The 19738-nt window shown below is 41.6% G+C and overlaps 1 protein-coding gene across 1 annotated transcript; it reads left to right on the top strand.

The window, feature by feature from the left end:
* Window positions 1-6: 6 nt before the first annotated feature.
* Window positions 7-19632, top strand: AP3M1 (adaptor related protein complex 3 subunit mu 1). The gene is made up of 9 exons (XM_041404909.1): window positions 7-106; window positions 8510-8785; window positions 9794-9965; window positions 12206-12343; window positions 14305-14390; window positions 14752-14885; window positions 15568-15775; window positions 17158-17302; window positions 18601-19632. The coding sequence occupies exons 2-9, from the start codon at window positions 8513-8515 to the stop codon at window positions 18699-18701; spliced, it is 1257 nt and encodes a 418-aa protein (XP_041260843.1). The 5' UTR covers window positions 7-106; window positions 8510-8512; the 3' UTR covers window positions 18702-19632.
* Window positions 19633-19738: the final 106 nt, after the last annotated feature.

Consider the following 19738-nt stretch of genomic DNA (forward strand, 5'->3'; position numbering starts at 1 on the left):
GCGCCTCCGCCGGGGGGCGGCCCCGCGCCGCCGCCGGGCCTCGCCGCCATCTTGGCCGCTGCCCCGCTGTCCCGGGAGCGGGACGGGCCGTGCCGGGCCGGGGGAGGTACGTGGGGCGCGGGAGGCCCGGGCCGTGAGGGAGTGGGGCGGTGCTGCCCTTGCTCGGGGGGACGGGATCCCTGCCAGGCGGCAGTCGCCCGTGTCCGGTCCCGGCCGCGCTGGTTGGCCAGAGTCGGGCAGGGGCGACATCCCCGCCAGTGGCGGTACCGGGAGACTGCCCTGCAAATCCGAGACTTTCCGCTTTACTCGCCTCCGTTTCCGTTGTTCGGTGCCTATTTAAATACAAAATCGTTGCCGTGTTCGAATACCATCACCTCCCCCTTCCGTTGTTCTGGGCTCTGGCGGAGGTGCGGAACCGCCCGGCGGAGAGTGAGCAGGGTCGGGTCAGAGCCCCGCAGCTGCGATCTGCACCGCCCCGCTCCGAGCTGAGGCGCCGGCATGAGGGGATCGTGCTCCGGCTGTCAGGGCAGGCAGCCCGGCCTGCAGCACGGGCGGTCTGGGAGCCGCCGTTCGCGGCTGAGCCCGCAGCAAGGCCAGGCCGGGAGGGGCAGGGCGGGTGGGGCAGCGGCGCCGGCTCACCTGGATCGGTCTTCAGCAGCCCTGCTGCAGCCATGGTGTTTGCACTCGTGCTCTACATGCTTAATTAGCAAGGGGCTCTGTGAGCGCCGATGTCCAGAATATGCGCTGAGAATAAACCCGTTATCATCCACCGCTGTGCACTGCACATCGCTCCTGCCCTGTTCAGTACCCAGCGGTAACTGAGTGGAGGTTGTCCCTTCTTTTCTTTTGTTTCAGTTCAAATCTGCTGTGAATTAGTAATGCGTTTACCATCTTTTCAGTATGATGAATCGTTCGTACCCATTAAGAGTTAATCAAACTGGAGGAATAGCGTCACCATTCAATGTAGCTTTTCTATAACCAACCAGGCATAAAAGCATACTTGAATGATGAAAATTTGTGTTCATTAGCAGGCAGACTGCAGTATGGCAGAGGAAAAGGTATTTTACAAGAAAAGCAAAGCCAATTTCAATTACTCATGCAGGAGGTAAAATGATGGAAACAACGTTTCACAAAACTGAGTATGCCAACCATGAGAATGATTCTGCTGTGGCAGTTTCCAGCGGGTTTGAATCTTACATAGCTTCTTATTTATTTACTAAGGTAAAAAAAAAAAAAAAAAAAAAAAAAAAAAAAAAAGAGGAAATATCTGAATGGGATTTCTCTGTAAAAAATGTCTTGTGTTGTGTGCTAACTAAAACACAAACCAATTTGGGTTTTTTTTTTTTTGGGGGGGGGGAAGGACAAACAGATTCTTTACTGCCTGTATGCACATATCTGAAAATTCTTTGCAAATGGCAAATCAAACTTGAAGAATACTCCATGCCCTCTCATGTTTGATTTTGCTGGTTTTATTTGGAAATTAAATTTTCTGTTGTAAAAGACAGTTATGCAGCAGCTAAATCCCCGTTGTTCTCTCATATACAGATCTGCTTACATGAGAAATCTTTAATAAAAACTTTGCCATGAGAATTCAGAAAAGAGAAATTGAAGTCCTTGAAGCAGAGAAGTCTGAACAGTAGGAGATGAGTGGTAGCTATATTTTATGGCTGTAATAATGGCAAGAAACCAAATTAAAATTTGTTTAAAATGTGAAGCTCCTTCTTCTTACATCCCTTTAAGTTTCCCCCAAATTACAACTTCACATATAACTTCAAAAATAAAATTAAAAAAAAAGAATACAGGGAAGATAAATCTTTTTTTCTGTTTATTTAACATAATATATGAAAGGCAGCCTTTTAACAGGAGCTGCTTAGAATAAGAGTATCCGTGAGACTCATTCATACAGGATAAAAGAATTAGAGTGCTGCTCTGCTCTGCCCTCTTGGAGGAGAAGGAAGGTACGAGTGGTTATGTGCCCTCTTTCTGCCCTCTGTGTTTGGACCGGTTGGGGCAGAGTGCACACACATTGGGAAGGGTTGCCATGCACAGCAGAGTTCCAGGGATGCTTGCTGGCTCTGATGGAGTGTTTCAGTAGTGCATGGCTCTCTGGCACTGTGCTTGTCCTTTCTGGAACCTTGAGTGCCTCTTCAAAGAGAGCCTGTGAAAGACAGTGGTATAAAGCTAGTAGCACTGTTGTTCTGGCCTGTCAGACTTACTGGAGGAGTGAACTGGGCGAGCATGGTGGAAGACATCTTCACAAAGAGCTACTGAGTTGGGGCTTTGATACCCTATGCTTGAATCCTGCTGCCTTGTCCTTTTAGAGTTCTTCATGGTTTGGCTGGAATATAAGCCCAATTATCAGTATTTTCCTGAAAATACTATGAACACTCGATATGTGAACTGATACTCACTTTATCTGTCCATTTGGCCCTGTCAGTCTATTCAGTACTGCTTTCAGAGAGGGAATTTCTGAAGTCATCCCTTAGTAGTCCTAAAGCTACTGATTCAGATGTTGTGGTCAGATGTTCCAGCTCCATGTAAAAATGCAGTCTTAGCAAAGAATTTTTAATTGGTTTGGTGTGGGTTTTTTTCCTAAGAAACTCATGGTTTCCAGCAAAGCTTTCTATTCTTGCAGGTCCCAAAGGGAACTGCAGTTATTCAGGATCAAATATTGTTTGATTATTCAGAATCTAATATTGTTCTGTTGACAAGAGATGGAACTCTCTTGCCAGCAGTTAGAAGATTTATACTGAAACTAATTGGAACAGAGGCACCATGCAAGTGTATCATTGGAAAGCTCATCAGACAGTAGATTAAATTCTCATGCAGGCTGTAATTGTTACTGGTAAAAGCACAGAGGAAGTTGCAAATTTTGTTATGGATACCAAACACTGATTTAAGTCAACTTTAGAGTATTCTCAAGGGAGTACTTCCTCTTAAAAACAATTTCAGAAAGTTACTAACAGTGTTTTAAATGAGAGCAAAGATAAATAAATATATGCTGAACATCTGGGAAGCAAAGCATTTAGTCTTTAATAGGGATGATCTTGCTGATAAAATATGTCTGAGTACTTGTGCAGACACAAGCACTCCATGGTGTTGAGTAGATATGAAGTTTTGCTTGACTAACAGAGCAAAACTTGCTCGTAGCAGTTCTTAAAAAAGATTGCAAAAATGTTTTTACTTTGATGTGTAGATACCTAAGCTGTGAGCATCTTATATGTAAAAAGATTCATGACACTTGAGCAGCTCATTAAAACACACAAACAATAATAGGAGCGTAAAAAACCCTGTGAAATTACAGAACATTCATGTTTTAGTAAACCTGAGGCTTACAGATTTATCAACTTGAATCACAGCTGCTAATGATGTGTCAGGTTGGTCCTGCCAATTATAATGTTGGCTGTCTTGAAAGGGTTGTTCAGGTGTTTAATGGGACTTCTCTTTATTAGGTTTGCTGGTTTGAAAGTCAGTGAATGGGGTTGGGGAGGTCGGGAACACATTTGTGGCACATACTGAATTTATAGGAAAAGCTAAAGTGCTGACTAGGTGATCGTGACAAAAGTACTAGCTTCACTAGAAATAGAACTGCCTATTTTAGCTTATTTCTCCAGATTACTTTAAGCATTTGATTACTTTCCATTCACTTGTCACTAGAAGTTGATTTCCAGAAATACATAACAGAGACTCAGACAGTCTACCACCACTAATTCTTCCACCCTTCAGAACAGCCATGCCAAATTCAGGGAGCATTGGAGCTGTGGAATACTTTCCTAGTGATGGTCCTATTTGGAGCTATTTTCAGTAATTAGTACTAGCTCTAAAGGGCTTTGCAGAGGTCAGTGATAAATTCCTCACTTCGTGGTTTCAGAGCTTTGTATGTAACTCAGCTCAGTGTTATGAAAAAGCAGCTGTTGACAGTATTTCTGCATTAATTACACTTTAGAGTACTTAATTGTAGCTAAGGACAAGCATGTGCAATCAGCCTTTTTTCCCATGCTCGCAGTCTCTCTCTCTTGCCAGTGAGCTCCACTTTTGTCTTGTGAGCCTGCTGTGCCTTTAGTCCAGATGTTTCCGTGCCAAGAATTTGAAAATCAGTAACACTGCAAATCCAGATTTAGTCAAAAGAAAAGTTAGAGATGTGGAAACAGCTCATTGAAGGCGTCTTAGTTAAAATATGTTTTTCTTCTATGTGGACTTCAGATTCTAGTAGGATGGAAATGACTGAGATGAGTCACGTGGAGTTTTGCATGTCAGACGAAGGATGGGAAGTTTGTGAGAAGAAGCTGCAAAACTGCAGGGCTGCTTGTTGCTGCAGAGCCTGTAAGGTGCCTTGCAGTCAGGCAGTAACATGAAAGGCTGTCAGTCTACTGAAAATGAGCTTGAACACTTTGCTTTGGCCTAGATGCAAATAATGATCCATGTACACCTTCAGTCTGCTCTTAGGTAGGCCTAAAAGCAGAGAGATGGGAGGCATGTCCTATGGAATAGTCCTAGAAACATCTTCAGTACCTTACATGGAGTGCGTTTATGCTGACATCTCAAAGTGGTATCTGTGTACACTACTACATGGAGAAGAATCTCATGATTCCTGAATTCTGGTGATGTAGTTTTGTTATTGTTTTTTAAAACTTAGGAACTTTGTTTCAAGACCTTTACCCTCAAAGTGCTGCAGCTCTTAACACACTTTGCTGTTGACCTACTGGTGTGAGGAATTTGAATGTTACTGGATTGATTTCTTATGTTCAGCATTTGTCAATCTTTTTTGCTTTTCAAGTAGTGTTCTGATGAGACAAAAAAGTCAGGTATTGCAAAATTAGTTTAGGGATCTCTACATGTCTGAAATGAAATCTAGCACTCAAAAATAAAGTAACAGAAATCTTCAGTACTTGGAGCAGTGTAAGTAATTTTTGTTAAATAATAGTTTATAAATCTTGTATTGATATTTTCGTAGTGTTACCAGTTCTAAGATACTCAACATTAAATATGTCTTTAATCAGCTGGTGCCAGTTGCTTGGCAGTGTATGGGATAAATCAAATTACTTAGTCTTGTGTATAATAGACTGATGTCCCCACTGCTGTAGGGCCATCTTTATTCTACTCAGCACTGGGTAGTGTACCAGCTGAGCTGCCCCTTGACTGACAGGGCAGGGCTTGTGCCTCGAGCTGCCAGCTCTGCACTTAGGCTGCAAGGAGAGAGCTTCAGTTTTCCAGAGCACTTCAAATTAGCAGCAAATTAGCATACTGCTAAAACTTGTGAAAAAAGAAAGGAGTATGTGAGAGGATTTGAAGGGAGGTCTTACACTAGAAACAGAATATGTATTGTGGGAAATTCTGTGATCCCTATCTTCCTACTTAGAAGATGGGGTAGGCAGCCAGAGGGGACTTTACTGCTCATATTCCACAGGTAATACAAAGCTGTCATCTGCCAAGCGTGGTCCCCTGGATCAGTTTGCTACTCTGGTTCACCACAAGGCCACACAAACACGCCTGTGAACACAGCTGGTGCCTAGGCAGCTTGGGGCAGATGAGTAAAGAAGGGCAGTGGCCAAGTGCTACCTCCCCTTCTGGCTACCCACACTCTCCCTTGGTTGCATATCAAGTCATGGTCTAATATCCCAAGTGGAATTTAGGCAAAAGAAGGGGCCCTGCTGCTACAGTCATTTGGTGCACCAGGAGCTTGCTATGATTGCGTGGTCTGCTGCACAGCTGTGCTTGTTAAAAGTATATTGTGACAAATGCAGGCATTTCTGATCTGTAAATGAATAGAATCTGGTTGAATGTTAACAGAAGCACTACAAACACTGTCACATGTGTCTGATACTCTTTGTATCAGCGTATCATTGGAAGCTGCCTGCTGTCCAACATAGCTCCTCCAGAGCAGGCTGTGGATCAGCTCCTCTGGAAGTGGAATCTTACCAGTGCTGCTTGTACTGGACTCTCAGATGCAGCTTTGTGTGCATTAAATAGGAAGCGGGTCTGATATTTGTTAACAGATATGCTATTGTATCAATTTAAAAATGTACAGAGATCTATTCTAAGCTTTACAGCTGAGCACCTTCGTATGTGTGGGCAGCCGTGATGTCGAACAATACTGACATTCAGTGGTTGATTATACTTGTCACCCTTGTGTGACTATCGAGGAGATTTTGGAAGGCTTTAATGTTCAATGCTGGCTAAATTCAGAACATGTTTACTGGAGCTGGATTAAAGCAATTGTGTCAAGGCTCCTTTATAAAATGCTGTGCTCACAGTATTAACATTTTCTGTTTTTTTTAACAAACTAAATTAGAGATTAATTTGGTCCAGAGTCAGATAGTGGAAACATGCAATAACACTTCATAGCTTTGTTTCCTTTCCCACTTCTAAGCAAATTTGCAATCACAGTTTCTAAAAGAACTTCCCTTTACATTCCCTATTGGCTTAGATGAATATTTTTGTCCACCTTTTGACTATTGGTCTTTTTTTGTCGACTACCAAAGACAGCGTGCTCTTGGCAGGAGGTTACTGAGACCTGGCTTGGCCCCAGTGAAGATGAGCATGTTGTTGTCATGGTTGTGAAGGAGCAGCTGGAGTTCAGAATTTGAAAAGCTGGCTCTTGGCTCTCTCCCCACATCTGCTGACTTAGGTGGAAGGAAATATCATGCTGACAACCTTCCTGAGCTGTCCTTTTTCACTGTCTTTGATGAGCTTTGGAAGACATACTTTTGTTTTGTGAAAATGTGGAGGGCCAGACCATTTCTCATTGTTACTAGTATATTGGTAAAGGACTACTGCTCTGGGTAGTTCAAATTCAGACATGGCAACACAAGCTCACTCTGGGTGGATCTAAGTGCTTATTCCAGTATTTTGGAATGAGATTTAGTCATACAGTGTTTATACTCTTAAACTCTGTGGGACTGGGCAATGTGCATCTAGATGCTTCCATGCTATTTTTACATTAGTGTGCCAAAGTTAACAGAGAAGGAGCTAATTTTATCTGTGTTTTAGGACAATATCCTGGGCAAACATGGTAAAGTTAATGAAAACTATGATGGGTTTTTGGTAGGTGTGTTTGGCTTCTCTTGGACTTGCAGAGTTCATGGTGGTCTTCCTATTTCAAGATGTGGACACCCAGTAATTGTCTGGTCTCTTTCCAGTCACGTTTGAATTCCTCCAAAGGCTAACTTTCAATTCTGGATCTCCATTGCTATTGCTTGCACATTTCCACCACATGCCCTGTGCCAGCTCCAGCACTCTCTGCAGTGAAATAACTTGCATTAGGTCTGACCAGCAGCTCCTTTTGCTGGGTCAATTTCTGGCTGGACTATTTTCCTAATGTAAATAATTGCAGAGCCACAGGCCTACTCAGATCAATACCTGAGAGGCAGAAGGGAAGAACAGCCAGTGCCAGGGGCAGCTTCTTCAACTACAGATGAATTTATGCTTGACGTTGAGTACCAGGTTAACTTCACCTTCAGAAGCTGCTGTTTGGGTTACAGTTTGGTTTGTTTTCTAAGCCCAAATTTTAACTTATTTTTTAAGAGAATCATTATGCTGCAAGTCAGCTAAAGCATTTTATCTGTCTCATGTAAAGGCTGAAGAGATAAACTGAAGTTTGCTAGCATTTGTCTCCTCTGTAGATCCAGAGATAATAGTCTATTCATTTTATCAACTACTTAGTTCACTTACTATCACATTGAAAGTTGAGAAATAGGCTTGGAATTATTTTTTTAATAGGCACATAAGCTTCTTGCCCCATGAATAAAATGAAGGATCAGTGGCTGAGGCATGTTATTTGTAAATGTTTAAAGAGATAAGAAAAAAGTTACATTCTTTACCTGCAGTTCATACTCCCCTTTTATGTAAGTGAGTTTATAAGTGAAAAACATTTTATGTAAACATATTTCATGCATGCCAAACACATTTGAGGCAATTGTATCCATTAAATCAAATTTAAATGGCTAGTTTTGTGTACTTTTAATGAATTCCAACCCTTTACCCAAGTGCAGCTTGGCATAGATCATAAGACTAATCTGCCAGCAAGTAAAAAGCACTTTTCTAGTTCAACAGCTTAAAGCTGACAAGCTAAAGAGCTGTATCTTTAAGACAGAGCAATTCTAAGTTAAGTGGGCAACTGCCAGGCCAACTACCATAGGAAACTTTCTGTACAAGTAATTCTTTCATGTCGGCAAACACGTTTGAGTGAGTGCCAGCTCATGGGAGTCAGCTTTTCTTAAAGAAATAAATCGCAAATACCAGATAGGAATGAAAGTGGAAAATGAGGGTGCTTTCTTCATGCTTGCATTATGATATACATTAGCAACTTAATCCAGTGGCAAATATTTTTTGTGGAATATTCTTGTAAATAAAGAAAATGGAATTCAAAGAAAAGCAACAAAGTAGATATTTTCCCTAAATTCACAGTGCATGTTAATAAAGAATAACCATTGTAAGAAAGGGAATCTGGGATATGAAATGTCAATCCACATATCCTTTTATTTATCTTCTTTTAACGTGTTTCCAACAGAAAATGATCCACAGCCTGTTTCTTATAAACTGTTCTGGTGATATCTTCTTGGAGAAGCACTGGAAGAGTGTTGTGAGCCAGTCTGTCTGCGATTATTTCTTCGAAGCTCAGGAGAAAGCAATCGATGTTGAGAATGTGCCTCCTGTCATCTCAACTCCACACCACTACCTCATCAGCATCTATCGGGATAAAATCTTCTTTGTGTCTGTCATACAGACAGAAGTGCCACCACTCTTCGTAATTGAATTTCTGCACAGAGTAGCAGATACTTTCCAGGTCTGTCACCATTCAATGATTTTAAAATTCAGTGTCTGAAGGAGGCCTGTGGGGAAGCCAGAGAGGGACTCTTCATCAGGAACTACAGTGATAGGACAAGGAGAAATAAGTACAAACTGAAAGAGGGGAAATTTAAGCTAGATATTAGGAAGAAATTCTCTTCTGTGAAGGTAGTAAAATAGTGAATGGAACAGGTTGCCCAGAGAGGTTGTGGATGTCAGGGCCAGGTTGGATGGGACTTTGAGCAACCTCATCTAGTGGGAGGTGTCCATGCCCCTGGCAGGGGGGATGGGACCACCCCTTAACATTTTGTGATTCTATGATTCTAAAATTACTTCAAGGGATTTTTTTGTATAAACTTCTTTTAGAGAAAGGTAATAAACCCTTCTGTGCATGACTTTTCTGTCTGCAATTTTTAAGTCAAGCACAGGTTTATAGAATACAAAGGAAAAAGAGGTTTATTTTGTGCACTCACAAGCACCAGAACCCAAATCTGACTTTGTAAATGCTGGGGTTTTTTTTCTGTAAGCGTTTGTATTAATAATGTTATGTAGATGGGAAGAAGGAGCATGTAGTCAGGCAGCATGCACTCTGTAGTGAGGAAAGGGCTGCAAAGAAGTCACTTCTCAACCAATTTCACATTTATAAAAAATTTATATAAAATTTATATAAAGGAAACACGGTGAAGATTGAGCATTACCAAACGATAGTATCTTTATTTTATGAGAGTCTTGTTAATGTTCACAACTAGAAGGACCTTTGTAACATAAATAGTAGCACATCACATTACATTATTTCACTGTTCATGCTTGTATTTATTTTCAGTTAGGTGATAAATATAACATTAACAATATGATGCCATCAGGCTATAGAAATAGGCAGTTTAGGCACTAAAATGCCTTAATGTATTGGAGGGTTTCTGTAAGAAAAAACCAAACAAACTTCCTGTTGCAAAGCATTCTAACAGGAATAAAAATCCTCTCTTTTGTAATCTCTGAACTTGTTTAGGATTACTTCGGCGAATGTTCTGAGACGGCAATTAAGGACAATGTAGTAATTGTGTATGAACTTCTAGAAGAAATGCTAGACAATGGCTTTCCACTGGCAACAGAATCTAACATACTGAAGGAGCTGATTAAGCCTCCCACAATTTTGCGCTCTGTTGTCAACTCCATCACAGGTATGAAAATGTGTCATTTCAGCAATGATGGCTGTTTAAATAAAAGCCCCATCATTTCTCGTAGCTAAAATATAATATATTGGTGTGAATCTGTAAGGTGAGGGCACTGTCCTGCCACTTCTCATCAACAGGAGTTGAATAAAAACAAGTCCCTCCTTATCTGCAGTTTATGCCTGGCCCCTCTGCTGTCCTCGGAGGCACTGCCTGGTTCAGCCACAGCTGCTGAAGTCCCTCAGGAACAGCAGCTCAGGACACACAGTCAGGACATACTGGAGACAGGTGCTCTGGGATTGGTACGGAGCTCACCCGAAGCCTTGAATAACTGAGGGGCACTGGAGAAGGTTAAGCATTTTGTAAGAAATCCATATAGGAAGGTATATAATAGATATGTAATAAATCCTTGACGGGTGGGAACAGATAGCATGAAGGGAAGCAAATAGCCTGTCCTCATCTTCCACCCTGCCCCCACCACCAAGCAGCACATGGATTTGATTTCGCAACTGATTTCAGGCTGTTGTAAATGGGTCTGTCTTGCAGTGATGAAGCCAAATGTCTGTCAGCTGAGCTGGTGGAATCTGCTTGTCTGGCAAGTGGGTGCAAGGGAGGTGAGCCATGAGTGTCACGTGGGGGCAGAGAGAAGGGAGACGGTCACTTGTACATTGTGTTAGAGAAGGGAGTAGTTGGGCTGCAGGGCCACACACATAATACTCAGAGGAGCTGGTCTTTAAGGTAGTAGATTATGGTTTAGTCTTTGAGTATAAATCCCATCAGTTTTAATTTCTGTTATTTGGAATTATTCTTTTATTTAATTAGGTTTTTTTTACATGTGGATTGGAATGCTAGTATTTACACTTACGAAAATAAGTGTTTTATCTAAACCTTATTAAAATTCCCTAGCAGCCTAAAGTGCCTGCCCAAGGCAACCTGCATCTTGTCACTGTCAACAGCTCAGTGCTGAGCAGGTGGAAACAGCAGCCTGAGATGTCTCCTATCTACCTGGCCTGGCAGCACTGCTGCACCCTGCAAGGCTGCTGCGGGACAGACACAGCAACTGCTTCTCTTCAGAGATGCAGTGGGAGTGAAGAAATGGTTGCAACTCCTCCCCCCGAGTTGTAGCACATGCAGGGGTGGACTTTAGGAAGGTTTTTTTTTTGAGTAACTACTTCTACTAGCTCAAAGGAATGAAAACTTGTTTTCTGCCTTCCAGGCTAGAGTCTGCCCAAGCAGGTTTTGTAGAAATGATACCTGCTGCCCACCAGCTTTTCAGTGAAGCTGTTTTACGTGGCACAACATCATTGTGCTAAAGGGCACAAGTCAGCATGAGCTGTGGCCCTATCCCAAGATCTACTTCTAGCAGAGGGAGCTGTTTACACTGTGCTGGGATTCCAGCATCAGTCACCTAAGCCTCAGAAGTGATAAGATTATTTTATTTTTCCTTTTTAAAGTATCATCAATTTACTTTATAACTAGGTAGCTCAGGAAGCCTTCTGCTCATGCTGGATGGTATTGGGAGCCAGGAGCCAAGGGTGAGAGCAAGGCAGGCAGGGACAGTGGTGTCATTGGTCGGGAGCCCAGAAGGTGAGGCAACAGGTCAGGGACTGGATCAGATGATTAACAGGTCATCTGCAGCTCAGTGATTGCCAGTAAGATCCATCAGAATTGGACAGGTCAAGCCAGAAAGCTCAGTCTGTGCCAGGGTCTGGATTGATTTGACACTGGTCAGTTATAGACATGGCTGTCATGTTGATGCAGAGTAGCTCAGATGGGTACCAAGGGTGAGATCCTCAGCCTAACACCACTTCCAAGCAAAGACTGTAGGAGCCCTCCCTAAGGCTTCTTACACATCCTTCTTGCTAATGACTCTTACCTGTTAATCAGCCCTGAAGTCATCCAGCTAAAACTCTTAGGAGAAGGGGGAAGCAGACTTAAGGCCCTCACAGGGAGCTGTCTTGTCTTGAATTAGGGATAAAATCCTCCATAAGATCTAGCTCCACATCTACTCCCACTCAAACCTCCTGCTGACTTGAGTATTGTATTTTGCTGTGCAAGATGTAGTGTGAAAGCTATTAAGTCTGGACACATGGCTCCAGTGCCTTCATGTCACCTCACAAATAACATTGAAGGGTCCAGGCTCTAGCCTACAGTACCTGGGGCAAGCCTTGCCTTGATTTTTAATTTTGGCAGTCAAAACCTTCCTTTTGTAATTAATTACTGATTTGAAGTTCCTTTTCATTTTTAAGGCAGTAGTAATGTGGGAGACACACTTCCCACTGGACAGTTATCCAACATTCCTTGGCGCAGAGCGGGAGTAAAATACACGAACAACGAAGCCTATTTTGATGTCATTGAAGAAATTGATGCAATTATAGACAAATCAGGTAAGATGTCTTGCAAACTGGTATTTGTTTCTCAAGTGTGTTTACACGTAGCTAATGATGTTTTAGAGAGAATACAGTCCAAACTTCTTAATTTTTTGCATATGTTTTATATACATGCATTTATATCTTAGGTAGAAATATTCAATTTAAAATGATGAGCTTAAGTGTATTTCTTCAGTTCACGTTAAAACAGCAGCATGCTCTGGGCTGCTTCAAGAACATCCACAAGTATGTTTTCTGGTTGTATACTGATTGTCTCGTAACAGATAGAAATGGGAAAAAAAAGTAGTTGAAATGTGATGAGAAAATTATCTCCTATTGTTCCTGCCAACAATGTACTGTAGTACTTGATGGCCCTCAAGTGAGCAAGACAAAATCCTTCTGATAGCAAGCTAAAATTGGTGTAAAATAGTTGGACAGTATTGTTTTCTTTATATTTAAGGAGCAGATATTATGAAGCATAATAATATTCCTTTCTTTTCTGTGAATGGAACATTTTCAGCATTTTTAAATTTGTAACATTTTCAAATACAAAAGTCTTTATTCTGAGGTTTAACTTTGAGGAGGAACCTGATAACTTTTATGCCAAGAAAAAGAAAAAAAAATATGCAAAAAGAAAACTGCAAAGCTGTGGGCAGGAACCTGATGTTTTGTTCAGTATTGGGGCCAGCAGTTAGCAAGGGTGAAGACTGCAGGACACCCTTTTGTGGTAGTATGGGCAGGGAGCAAATCTCTGATTCTTCATTCAGTGCTGCTGTTGTAGCAGTGTCAGTGTTGGTTTGATCCTGTACACCACTTCAGCAAATGCTTTGGCCACTGTTGAAGTGGATAGTCATAAATAACTATTGTGCAGCTCTTACTCTCCCCATCTTGTAGCTAAAGGAAGGTGGCCCTTAGGGAACATGCTGATGACTGTGTTACTGTTCTAGCTCCTTAGGATTCCCAAGAGTAGTGTGAGTGCTTGGTCTGAGAAGGTACAATCAACACCATGGTGAATTTCTGTGTGTATTTCAGGCCAAATCAGTGTGCACTGAGTGTTTAATTTCCTACTGAGGATCTGCTGCAGTAGTCATAGTTACTCTTTTCTTCTCTGATCCCTTGGAGATCAGCAATGCAAGAACCCCTCTTTATAGCCTTCACCAAGACTAAGGTAGATAAGGTTGCTCCCCTGGAATAGGGAGGTTATCTTGTTTCATAGGGATACGGTCGACTGCTTTAACCTGAAACAGGATCACTTCTTTTTAAACCAAGTATAAAGCCACCATTTCTCCTTTCCCTTGCCTAGATGAGCCAGTTTCTACCTATCTTCTAAAATTACCTTTGCATGTGGAGTTAATTAATTAGTCCAGCATCCTGCTTATGCCTTTCTATACTTAGAGGATATTTCAGGAAATGAGCATTTCCTGGGTAAAATGCTTGGTACTCCTACTTTGGGGTTTGGGTATTATGCTATAGATTTACTTAACATCAAAATGAATATTTAATTTCATTGTTAAACAGCCTTTACTTGTGAAAGCCAAAGTTAGCACCAACTTACTGCATTTTGACATTGACTGTTTTGATGTGCTTCAACTTCCCTGCACTACTACACAACTTGCTAGTTTTCTGGAGACTAGGGACAGGGATGAAAAAAAAATTCAGAGCTGGTGGGTTATGACTTAAATTCTTAAATAAATTCTTATTTGCTTATTGCTGGCAACCAGTTCAAGCACATCCAGTACAAGTCCTGTGTAACAGCTGGCACAAGTATCATGAACCAGTTTGGGACACGCTGTTTGCTCTGGCTCATGTACTTTAGCAAGCTGCCCAGGACACAGGTAACTGGAATGACCTTTCCTAGCTGGGCTTGGCATGTTGTTGAGTGTTGTGCAAATGTCATCTGTGCCCTCTAGCTGCACTTCACCACATCTGTTAGGCCTTTCATAATAATGTTAAGTCAAGTGTCTTGTTTTTCCCTGCAGGTTCCACAGTCTTTGCAGAAATCCAAGGTGTTATTGATTCGTGTATTAAGCTCTCAGGAATGCCAGATCTTTCTCTGTCTTTCATGGTAAATTCAGCCTATATTTGGGACTCTTAATTGCTCAGAATTTATTTTTCTTAGTGATCAGAGTTAAATAACTTTAAGATCACTATCACAATTTCATGCGTTACACATATGAAGTAACAAGTTTTGCGTTATATTACAGAAGGTGCATTGTTCAGTAGTTGGAATGGCTTTTGTGTGTACATAAAAATACCCTCACAGGAGCTGCTGTACCGGGTCGGATGAGAAATCCATCTAGCTCAGTGACGCGTCTCTGATAATGGCTACTCAGAGGCTAAGATTAGGAATTGGGTAGAGTTCAGTGGCCAGCTCAAACTGCTGGTACTTGATGAGATTTCACGTAGCATTGTGCCTCTCCTTCCAGAACCCACGGCTGCTGGATGACGTCAGCTTCCATCCATGTATTCGCTTCAAACGCTGGGAGTCTGAGCGAGTCCTTTCGTTCATTCCTCCCGACGGCAACTTCAGACTCATCTCCTACCGCGTCAGTTCCCAGAAGTACGTTTCCACTCAGACACACTGCTCCTCCAGCCACACCACCTGCTGCTTTCCACCTTGTAGAGGGGGGAATTTGCATTGTTCTGAAATGTGTGTGCTCAGGTTTTGTCTCAGCTGTTATTCTGTCCCTACTAAAAGAGGAAAACCATTTTTCAGTGACCTGCAGGTACTCAGCAATAGTTTTTCAGTGGAATAAATCACACATGACAGCGATACAGGGCTATTCAGACCTAGTAACTGTAGTTGGTGCTAGATGCTTTATGAGTAAGTCTCTGTGTACATGGAGGACTCTGAGCTTCATGAGGAGAGTAAAGCAAAAAAGTCCAAACTGCAGATATTTGCAAACTAAAGTCTGATCTGACTAGTGGCTCTCCTGAGATTTGGCTCAGTGAGATTACATAAAAAAAAAACAAACAACAAAACAGCAACCAGATGAAGAGAGAATAGGACAAGGTATTTGGATGAAAATAAAGAAAATATTTTTCCTGTGATTCTCTGGTGATAAAATCATTTCAGCAATGATGCTGAAGAGCAGAGTATCACTTCACTTACCACTTCTGAAACAAACCAGTTCTAACTTGAACACCTACCAGAAACACAAGAACCATTTATGAGAAAGTGCTTTAATTTCTCAAGCAGAGAAGTAGCCAGGATGCATTCAGCTACTGTCTTCTCTTTTCAGCTTGGTGGCAATTCCTGTATATGTGAAGCACATGATCAGTTTTAAGGAAAATACTTCTTCAGGAAGATTTGATGTTACCATTGGACCAAAACAGAATATGGGGAAAACAGTAGAAGGAGTAGTCATGACAGTTCACATGCCAAAGGCTGTACTTAACATGAACCTCACTGCTACACAAGGCAGCTATACATTTGACCCAGTTACTAAAGTAAGTCTTGAATTTTTGTTTATTTAAATATTGAAGATGGCATTACTACAGGTCACCCATATTGCAGAATACTGGAACAGTGTTCCACACTTGGCACAGAGCTCTGTTCAGCATATGTTTGTGAATTAAAAATTTACCTTTAAAATTTGCTTTTTCAAACTTAGGTACGCACCAGCTCTGATTTCTGACTTTGACAGTATTCTTTTCCTTCCCTTCCTCTCTTTTCACCCTGCTCTTTCACCCACTAATATCTTTCCATAGTGGGTGCAGCAGTATTTTGCTGATAGTTTCAGCCATTATATATTTTGCACATATGTTGTGGAAACATATTTTTCTGAAGAAAATGCACTAGCCTTGAAAATGGGCATATAGAAAAACTGGAGCAGGAGATGAGAAAAATTTTTTTCTGAAAGATCTGCCTAAAGACACACAGGAAAATAAAGTGTCTGAAAACACATCCCTTGGGCTCCTGATTCCTTGCCTCTGAGTTGGGGTTTGAGACCTAAATTTCATAAAGCTTCTGAAGCCTTTTAGTACCCAGGAGCCATTTTGCTGAAAAGTAGTTTGAGCCAAACCATTCTGCTGGCTCTAATACCCTGCTCTGAGCTTTCTGCTGCCCTTGGAATATCTCAGTCAGCAATTCGTTAAAATTGTTAGGGAAAGCTCTCCAAGTAGCATTTTGTTTCAAACACAACAGAGCTTGATCTTTTTAAAAGGAAAAAAAAAAAAAGATCTTTTTCTTTTTAAAAGAAAAAAAAATGTTTTTTTACCAACAAAAAAACTTAAGGTGTGCTTTCCTCTCTGCAGAAATAAATTTTACTGTGTTTTTATCAAGAGTTGGGGTAACTAGGTGAATTGAAACTGCAAAAAATTTTAAAAGCATAGAGAATTGAGGTCTTTCTGTATTTATGACTATGATAAGAACAAACCAACCACCTCTTGTGGGTGAGTAAAGGACCTGCTTGGTTCCACGTTTCTCCAATGACTGTAAGAATCAATGGCAATCAAGTGAGCCTTGAGAAAGTTAGTCTGATTTAGACACTCTCCTTTGGTCCAGTGCCTTGCTCCAACCCTCCTCATTCTTGTGTTTAAGTTTCTATGGTCTTTGTGGTGGTTGCTGTCTTGGCTTCCTGGATCCAGCTGACCCAAACAGACATCAGGGTCAATTATCCTTAGCAAAGGGAACAAGATGTTCTCAGTGCACAGACCCACACAGACAGGTCCCATATCTGCAGGAGCCCCCTCCCAGCCAGTGAGGTAATTCTCAGGGCTCCCAGGCTACTGTTGGTACCCAGCCTGCAAACTAAAAGCTGAACATAAACTTGACCTCATAGGTTGTTTCCTAGAATGCTACTACTTACTATTCTCTCCTTCCTCACAAGGTGCTAACATGGGATGTGGGCAAAATTACCCCTCAAAAGCTACCAAACCTGAAGGGCATAGTGAACCTGCAGTCTGGAGCCCCCAAGCCAGAGGAGAACCCAAGTTTAAACATCCAGTTTAAGATACAACAGCTTGCAATTTCAGGTGAGTGGGAGGGTATTACATGAAATTGGTGCTGGCAGAACAAGTTGGTGTAGGAAATGAAGTGGAAAACTGATCATCATTTAATTGGAGATGCAGATCTGAAGTCAGCTTGATCCAAAATGATAAAGTCTGATTTACCCAAACCTGACAGTTACCCTTGATGGAAGATTTCTTTGCTGGGAATTGTGAATTCCCAATTGTTTTGCTCAAGAAAGACTGGGAGAAGTATACAGAAGAATGGATTTTTCTTTGTTGACTGGTGCATTAAACATGCAAACATATCCTTCTAGTGAAGATTGATGGATGATGATTTAGTGTGCTGGTCCTCACATGCTTTAGCCTTGTGCCACTAAAGCTCTTTCTAGTGGTCATAAAAATGCATTCATTTTCAAGAATGCCCTTCTTATTCTTTCCTTCTGGATCTGATTAGTTTTTCATCTTTGAAACAATTTACAAGTAAAAGCAGAATGAAGTCTATAGGTAAAGTGCGGAAGTAAATTTAAAGCAGACAAGGCCTCAGTCTGCAAACACTTAAATCATGTGAGTTGACCCTGTGTAAAGTGCTTCTCCAAGCAAGCTTTGCAGGATTAAGGCCCTAACAATGCAAGAACTCACATTCAGAGAGGCAGAGGAGGAGGATGTCTGAAGGCAGTTGATGAGAGTTGGTGGTAGTACATGGTACCTTTCTGGATAGGTCTTTTTGGCCTCTAGACTATTTGGAGGAAACAACAGTTCCTGTATAAGAACAGAATCCTGCAGTTTTCTCCTAAACTAGTTTAAATCTAGCAAGATAGAGCTGGTCCAGCAGCTGGACACCAAAGATAACAGACCTGTGAGAAAGCATGGAACAGCCTGAAGCTGCAGGTATTTAATAGGTCTTTAATAGCTACTGGCCTTCCTCAAGGAATAGCAGAGGGATTGCTGGTTCTTGCAATTACGACTTGGAGTGAAAAGAATTCTAAAACTTGTCCTTTGCTTCATCTCCATGATTGGAAAGGAGTGCAGTGGGCAGGAGCTGTGGAAGATGGACTCGGTTGTTCCATAGTTCATCTCTTGCAAGGAGGATGTTTGCTTATGGAGTTGAAGAGAAACAAGGTGTTGCCCTGCCAAGACAGCTGTGATTAGTTGACAGGAATGTTCTCATCTGCCACTCCAAACCAGATGAACTTGTGAAAGAAAGGAAAAGGATCTTCCTAACCAATCCTAATGTTCTCTCAAGACAGCCAGATATCTAATCAGACTGCTGTGATTCCTAGCATTCTGCTTTTAACTTTCTACTTGTCTCTGTCTTTTTTCAGGACTGAAAGTGAATCGCCTTGACATGTATGGAGAAAAATACAAGCCTTTTAAAGGGGTCAAATACATTACAAAAGCAGGAAAATTCCAAGTCAGGACATGAGAAGATTCTAAGAGGAAATTCCCCTTAAAAAAACTTGACTGCTTAGTGACTTATGTTGGTTAGGTGCCAATTAATTAATAGAACACTGATTAGTTTGGGATCAAAGCATTTGTGCACAGCAGCTCTTAAAATGAAAGCATAGCTTAGTTTTTCTTAATATAGCTTTAAAATAAGGTACTTTTTTTCTATTACACTTTCACTCTTTTTTTACCGAATTGTTGTGCTGGTGAATAGTTTGATATGGGCAACCCACAGAATGTTACAAACACTACACTGCCAGTCAGATACCAAAGCCCTGAGGTCAAGCACATTCTGAAGGCCAGAGAGGCCACTGGTAAAGTCTTCTGGTGGCATGTTTTGCTGCTGCAGCCACCTGCAAAGAAAGCTCAGTTCCACCCACAGCCAGCTGCAAGCTGGCATTCCACAAAGCAACGTAATCCCTTCAGAAATAGAGAACAGCAGTGAGAGGGGCAGGGGTCCCCCCAGGGCCTAGGACATTGCAAGTGTCACTCCTGAAAAAGCTTCTGATGGAGTAAAAAATAATTTCTGTGTTGTTTACAAGAAATCGCCTTTCTTAAGAAGCATTTGCCTTAATCAGCTTTCATTTCTGCCAGCTGCAGATGAGCTGATAAAAATAACATCCTGCATTAAATCTGGGAGGTGATCGTTGCTTCAGTAATCCACTTTCTTTCCATTCAATCCCATCATCCCCATCATTTTTTTTTAAGAATACAGTTGCAGAGAGCAAGATCTATTTTTTATGTGAAGCCTTTGCTTTGATTTAGATGTTCCACTTGTTTGAAGTGGATGCCACCAGGTCTGTGCAGTGTGTACCTTCCAGCGTAGCTTTTAGATAGCACAGTAGAAGTGTCAAGTGTATTTAATGGTTGCGTGCTTTAATGTTCTGAAATAAAGGGAACTCCACTGCAAATACGTCTCACCTTATGAAATGTTCATGCTCTTGTAAACAATTCGTGGTGCTCTTAAGCAGGAGGCATCTGATACACTATTAAACAATGACTATTTGCTGTATCTTT

This window comes from Onychostruthus taczanowskii, unplaced genomic scaffold (assembly GCF_017590055.1).
Source record: "Onychostruthus taczanowskii isolate IOZ18803 unplaced genomic scaffold, ASM1759005v1 scaffold22, whole genome shotgun sequence".
NCBI lineage: Eukaryota > Metazoa > Chordata > Aves > Passeriformes > Passeridae > Onychostruthus > Onychostruthus taczanowskii.

Coding starts and splice junctions, on each gene's coding strand:
- AP3M1 (XM_041404909.1), top strand. CDS start 8,513: ATGATCCACAGCCTGTTTCTTATAAACTGTTCTGGTGATATCTTCTTG. Junction 14,391..14,751: donor ATCTTTCTCTGTCTTTCATG/GTAAATTCAGCC, acceptor CTCTCCTTCCAG/AACCCACGGCTGCTGGATGA. Junction 17,303..18,600: donor ACAACAGCTTGCAATTTCAG/GTGAGTGGGAGG, acceptor GTCTTTTTTCAG/GACTGAAAGTGAATCGCCTT.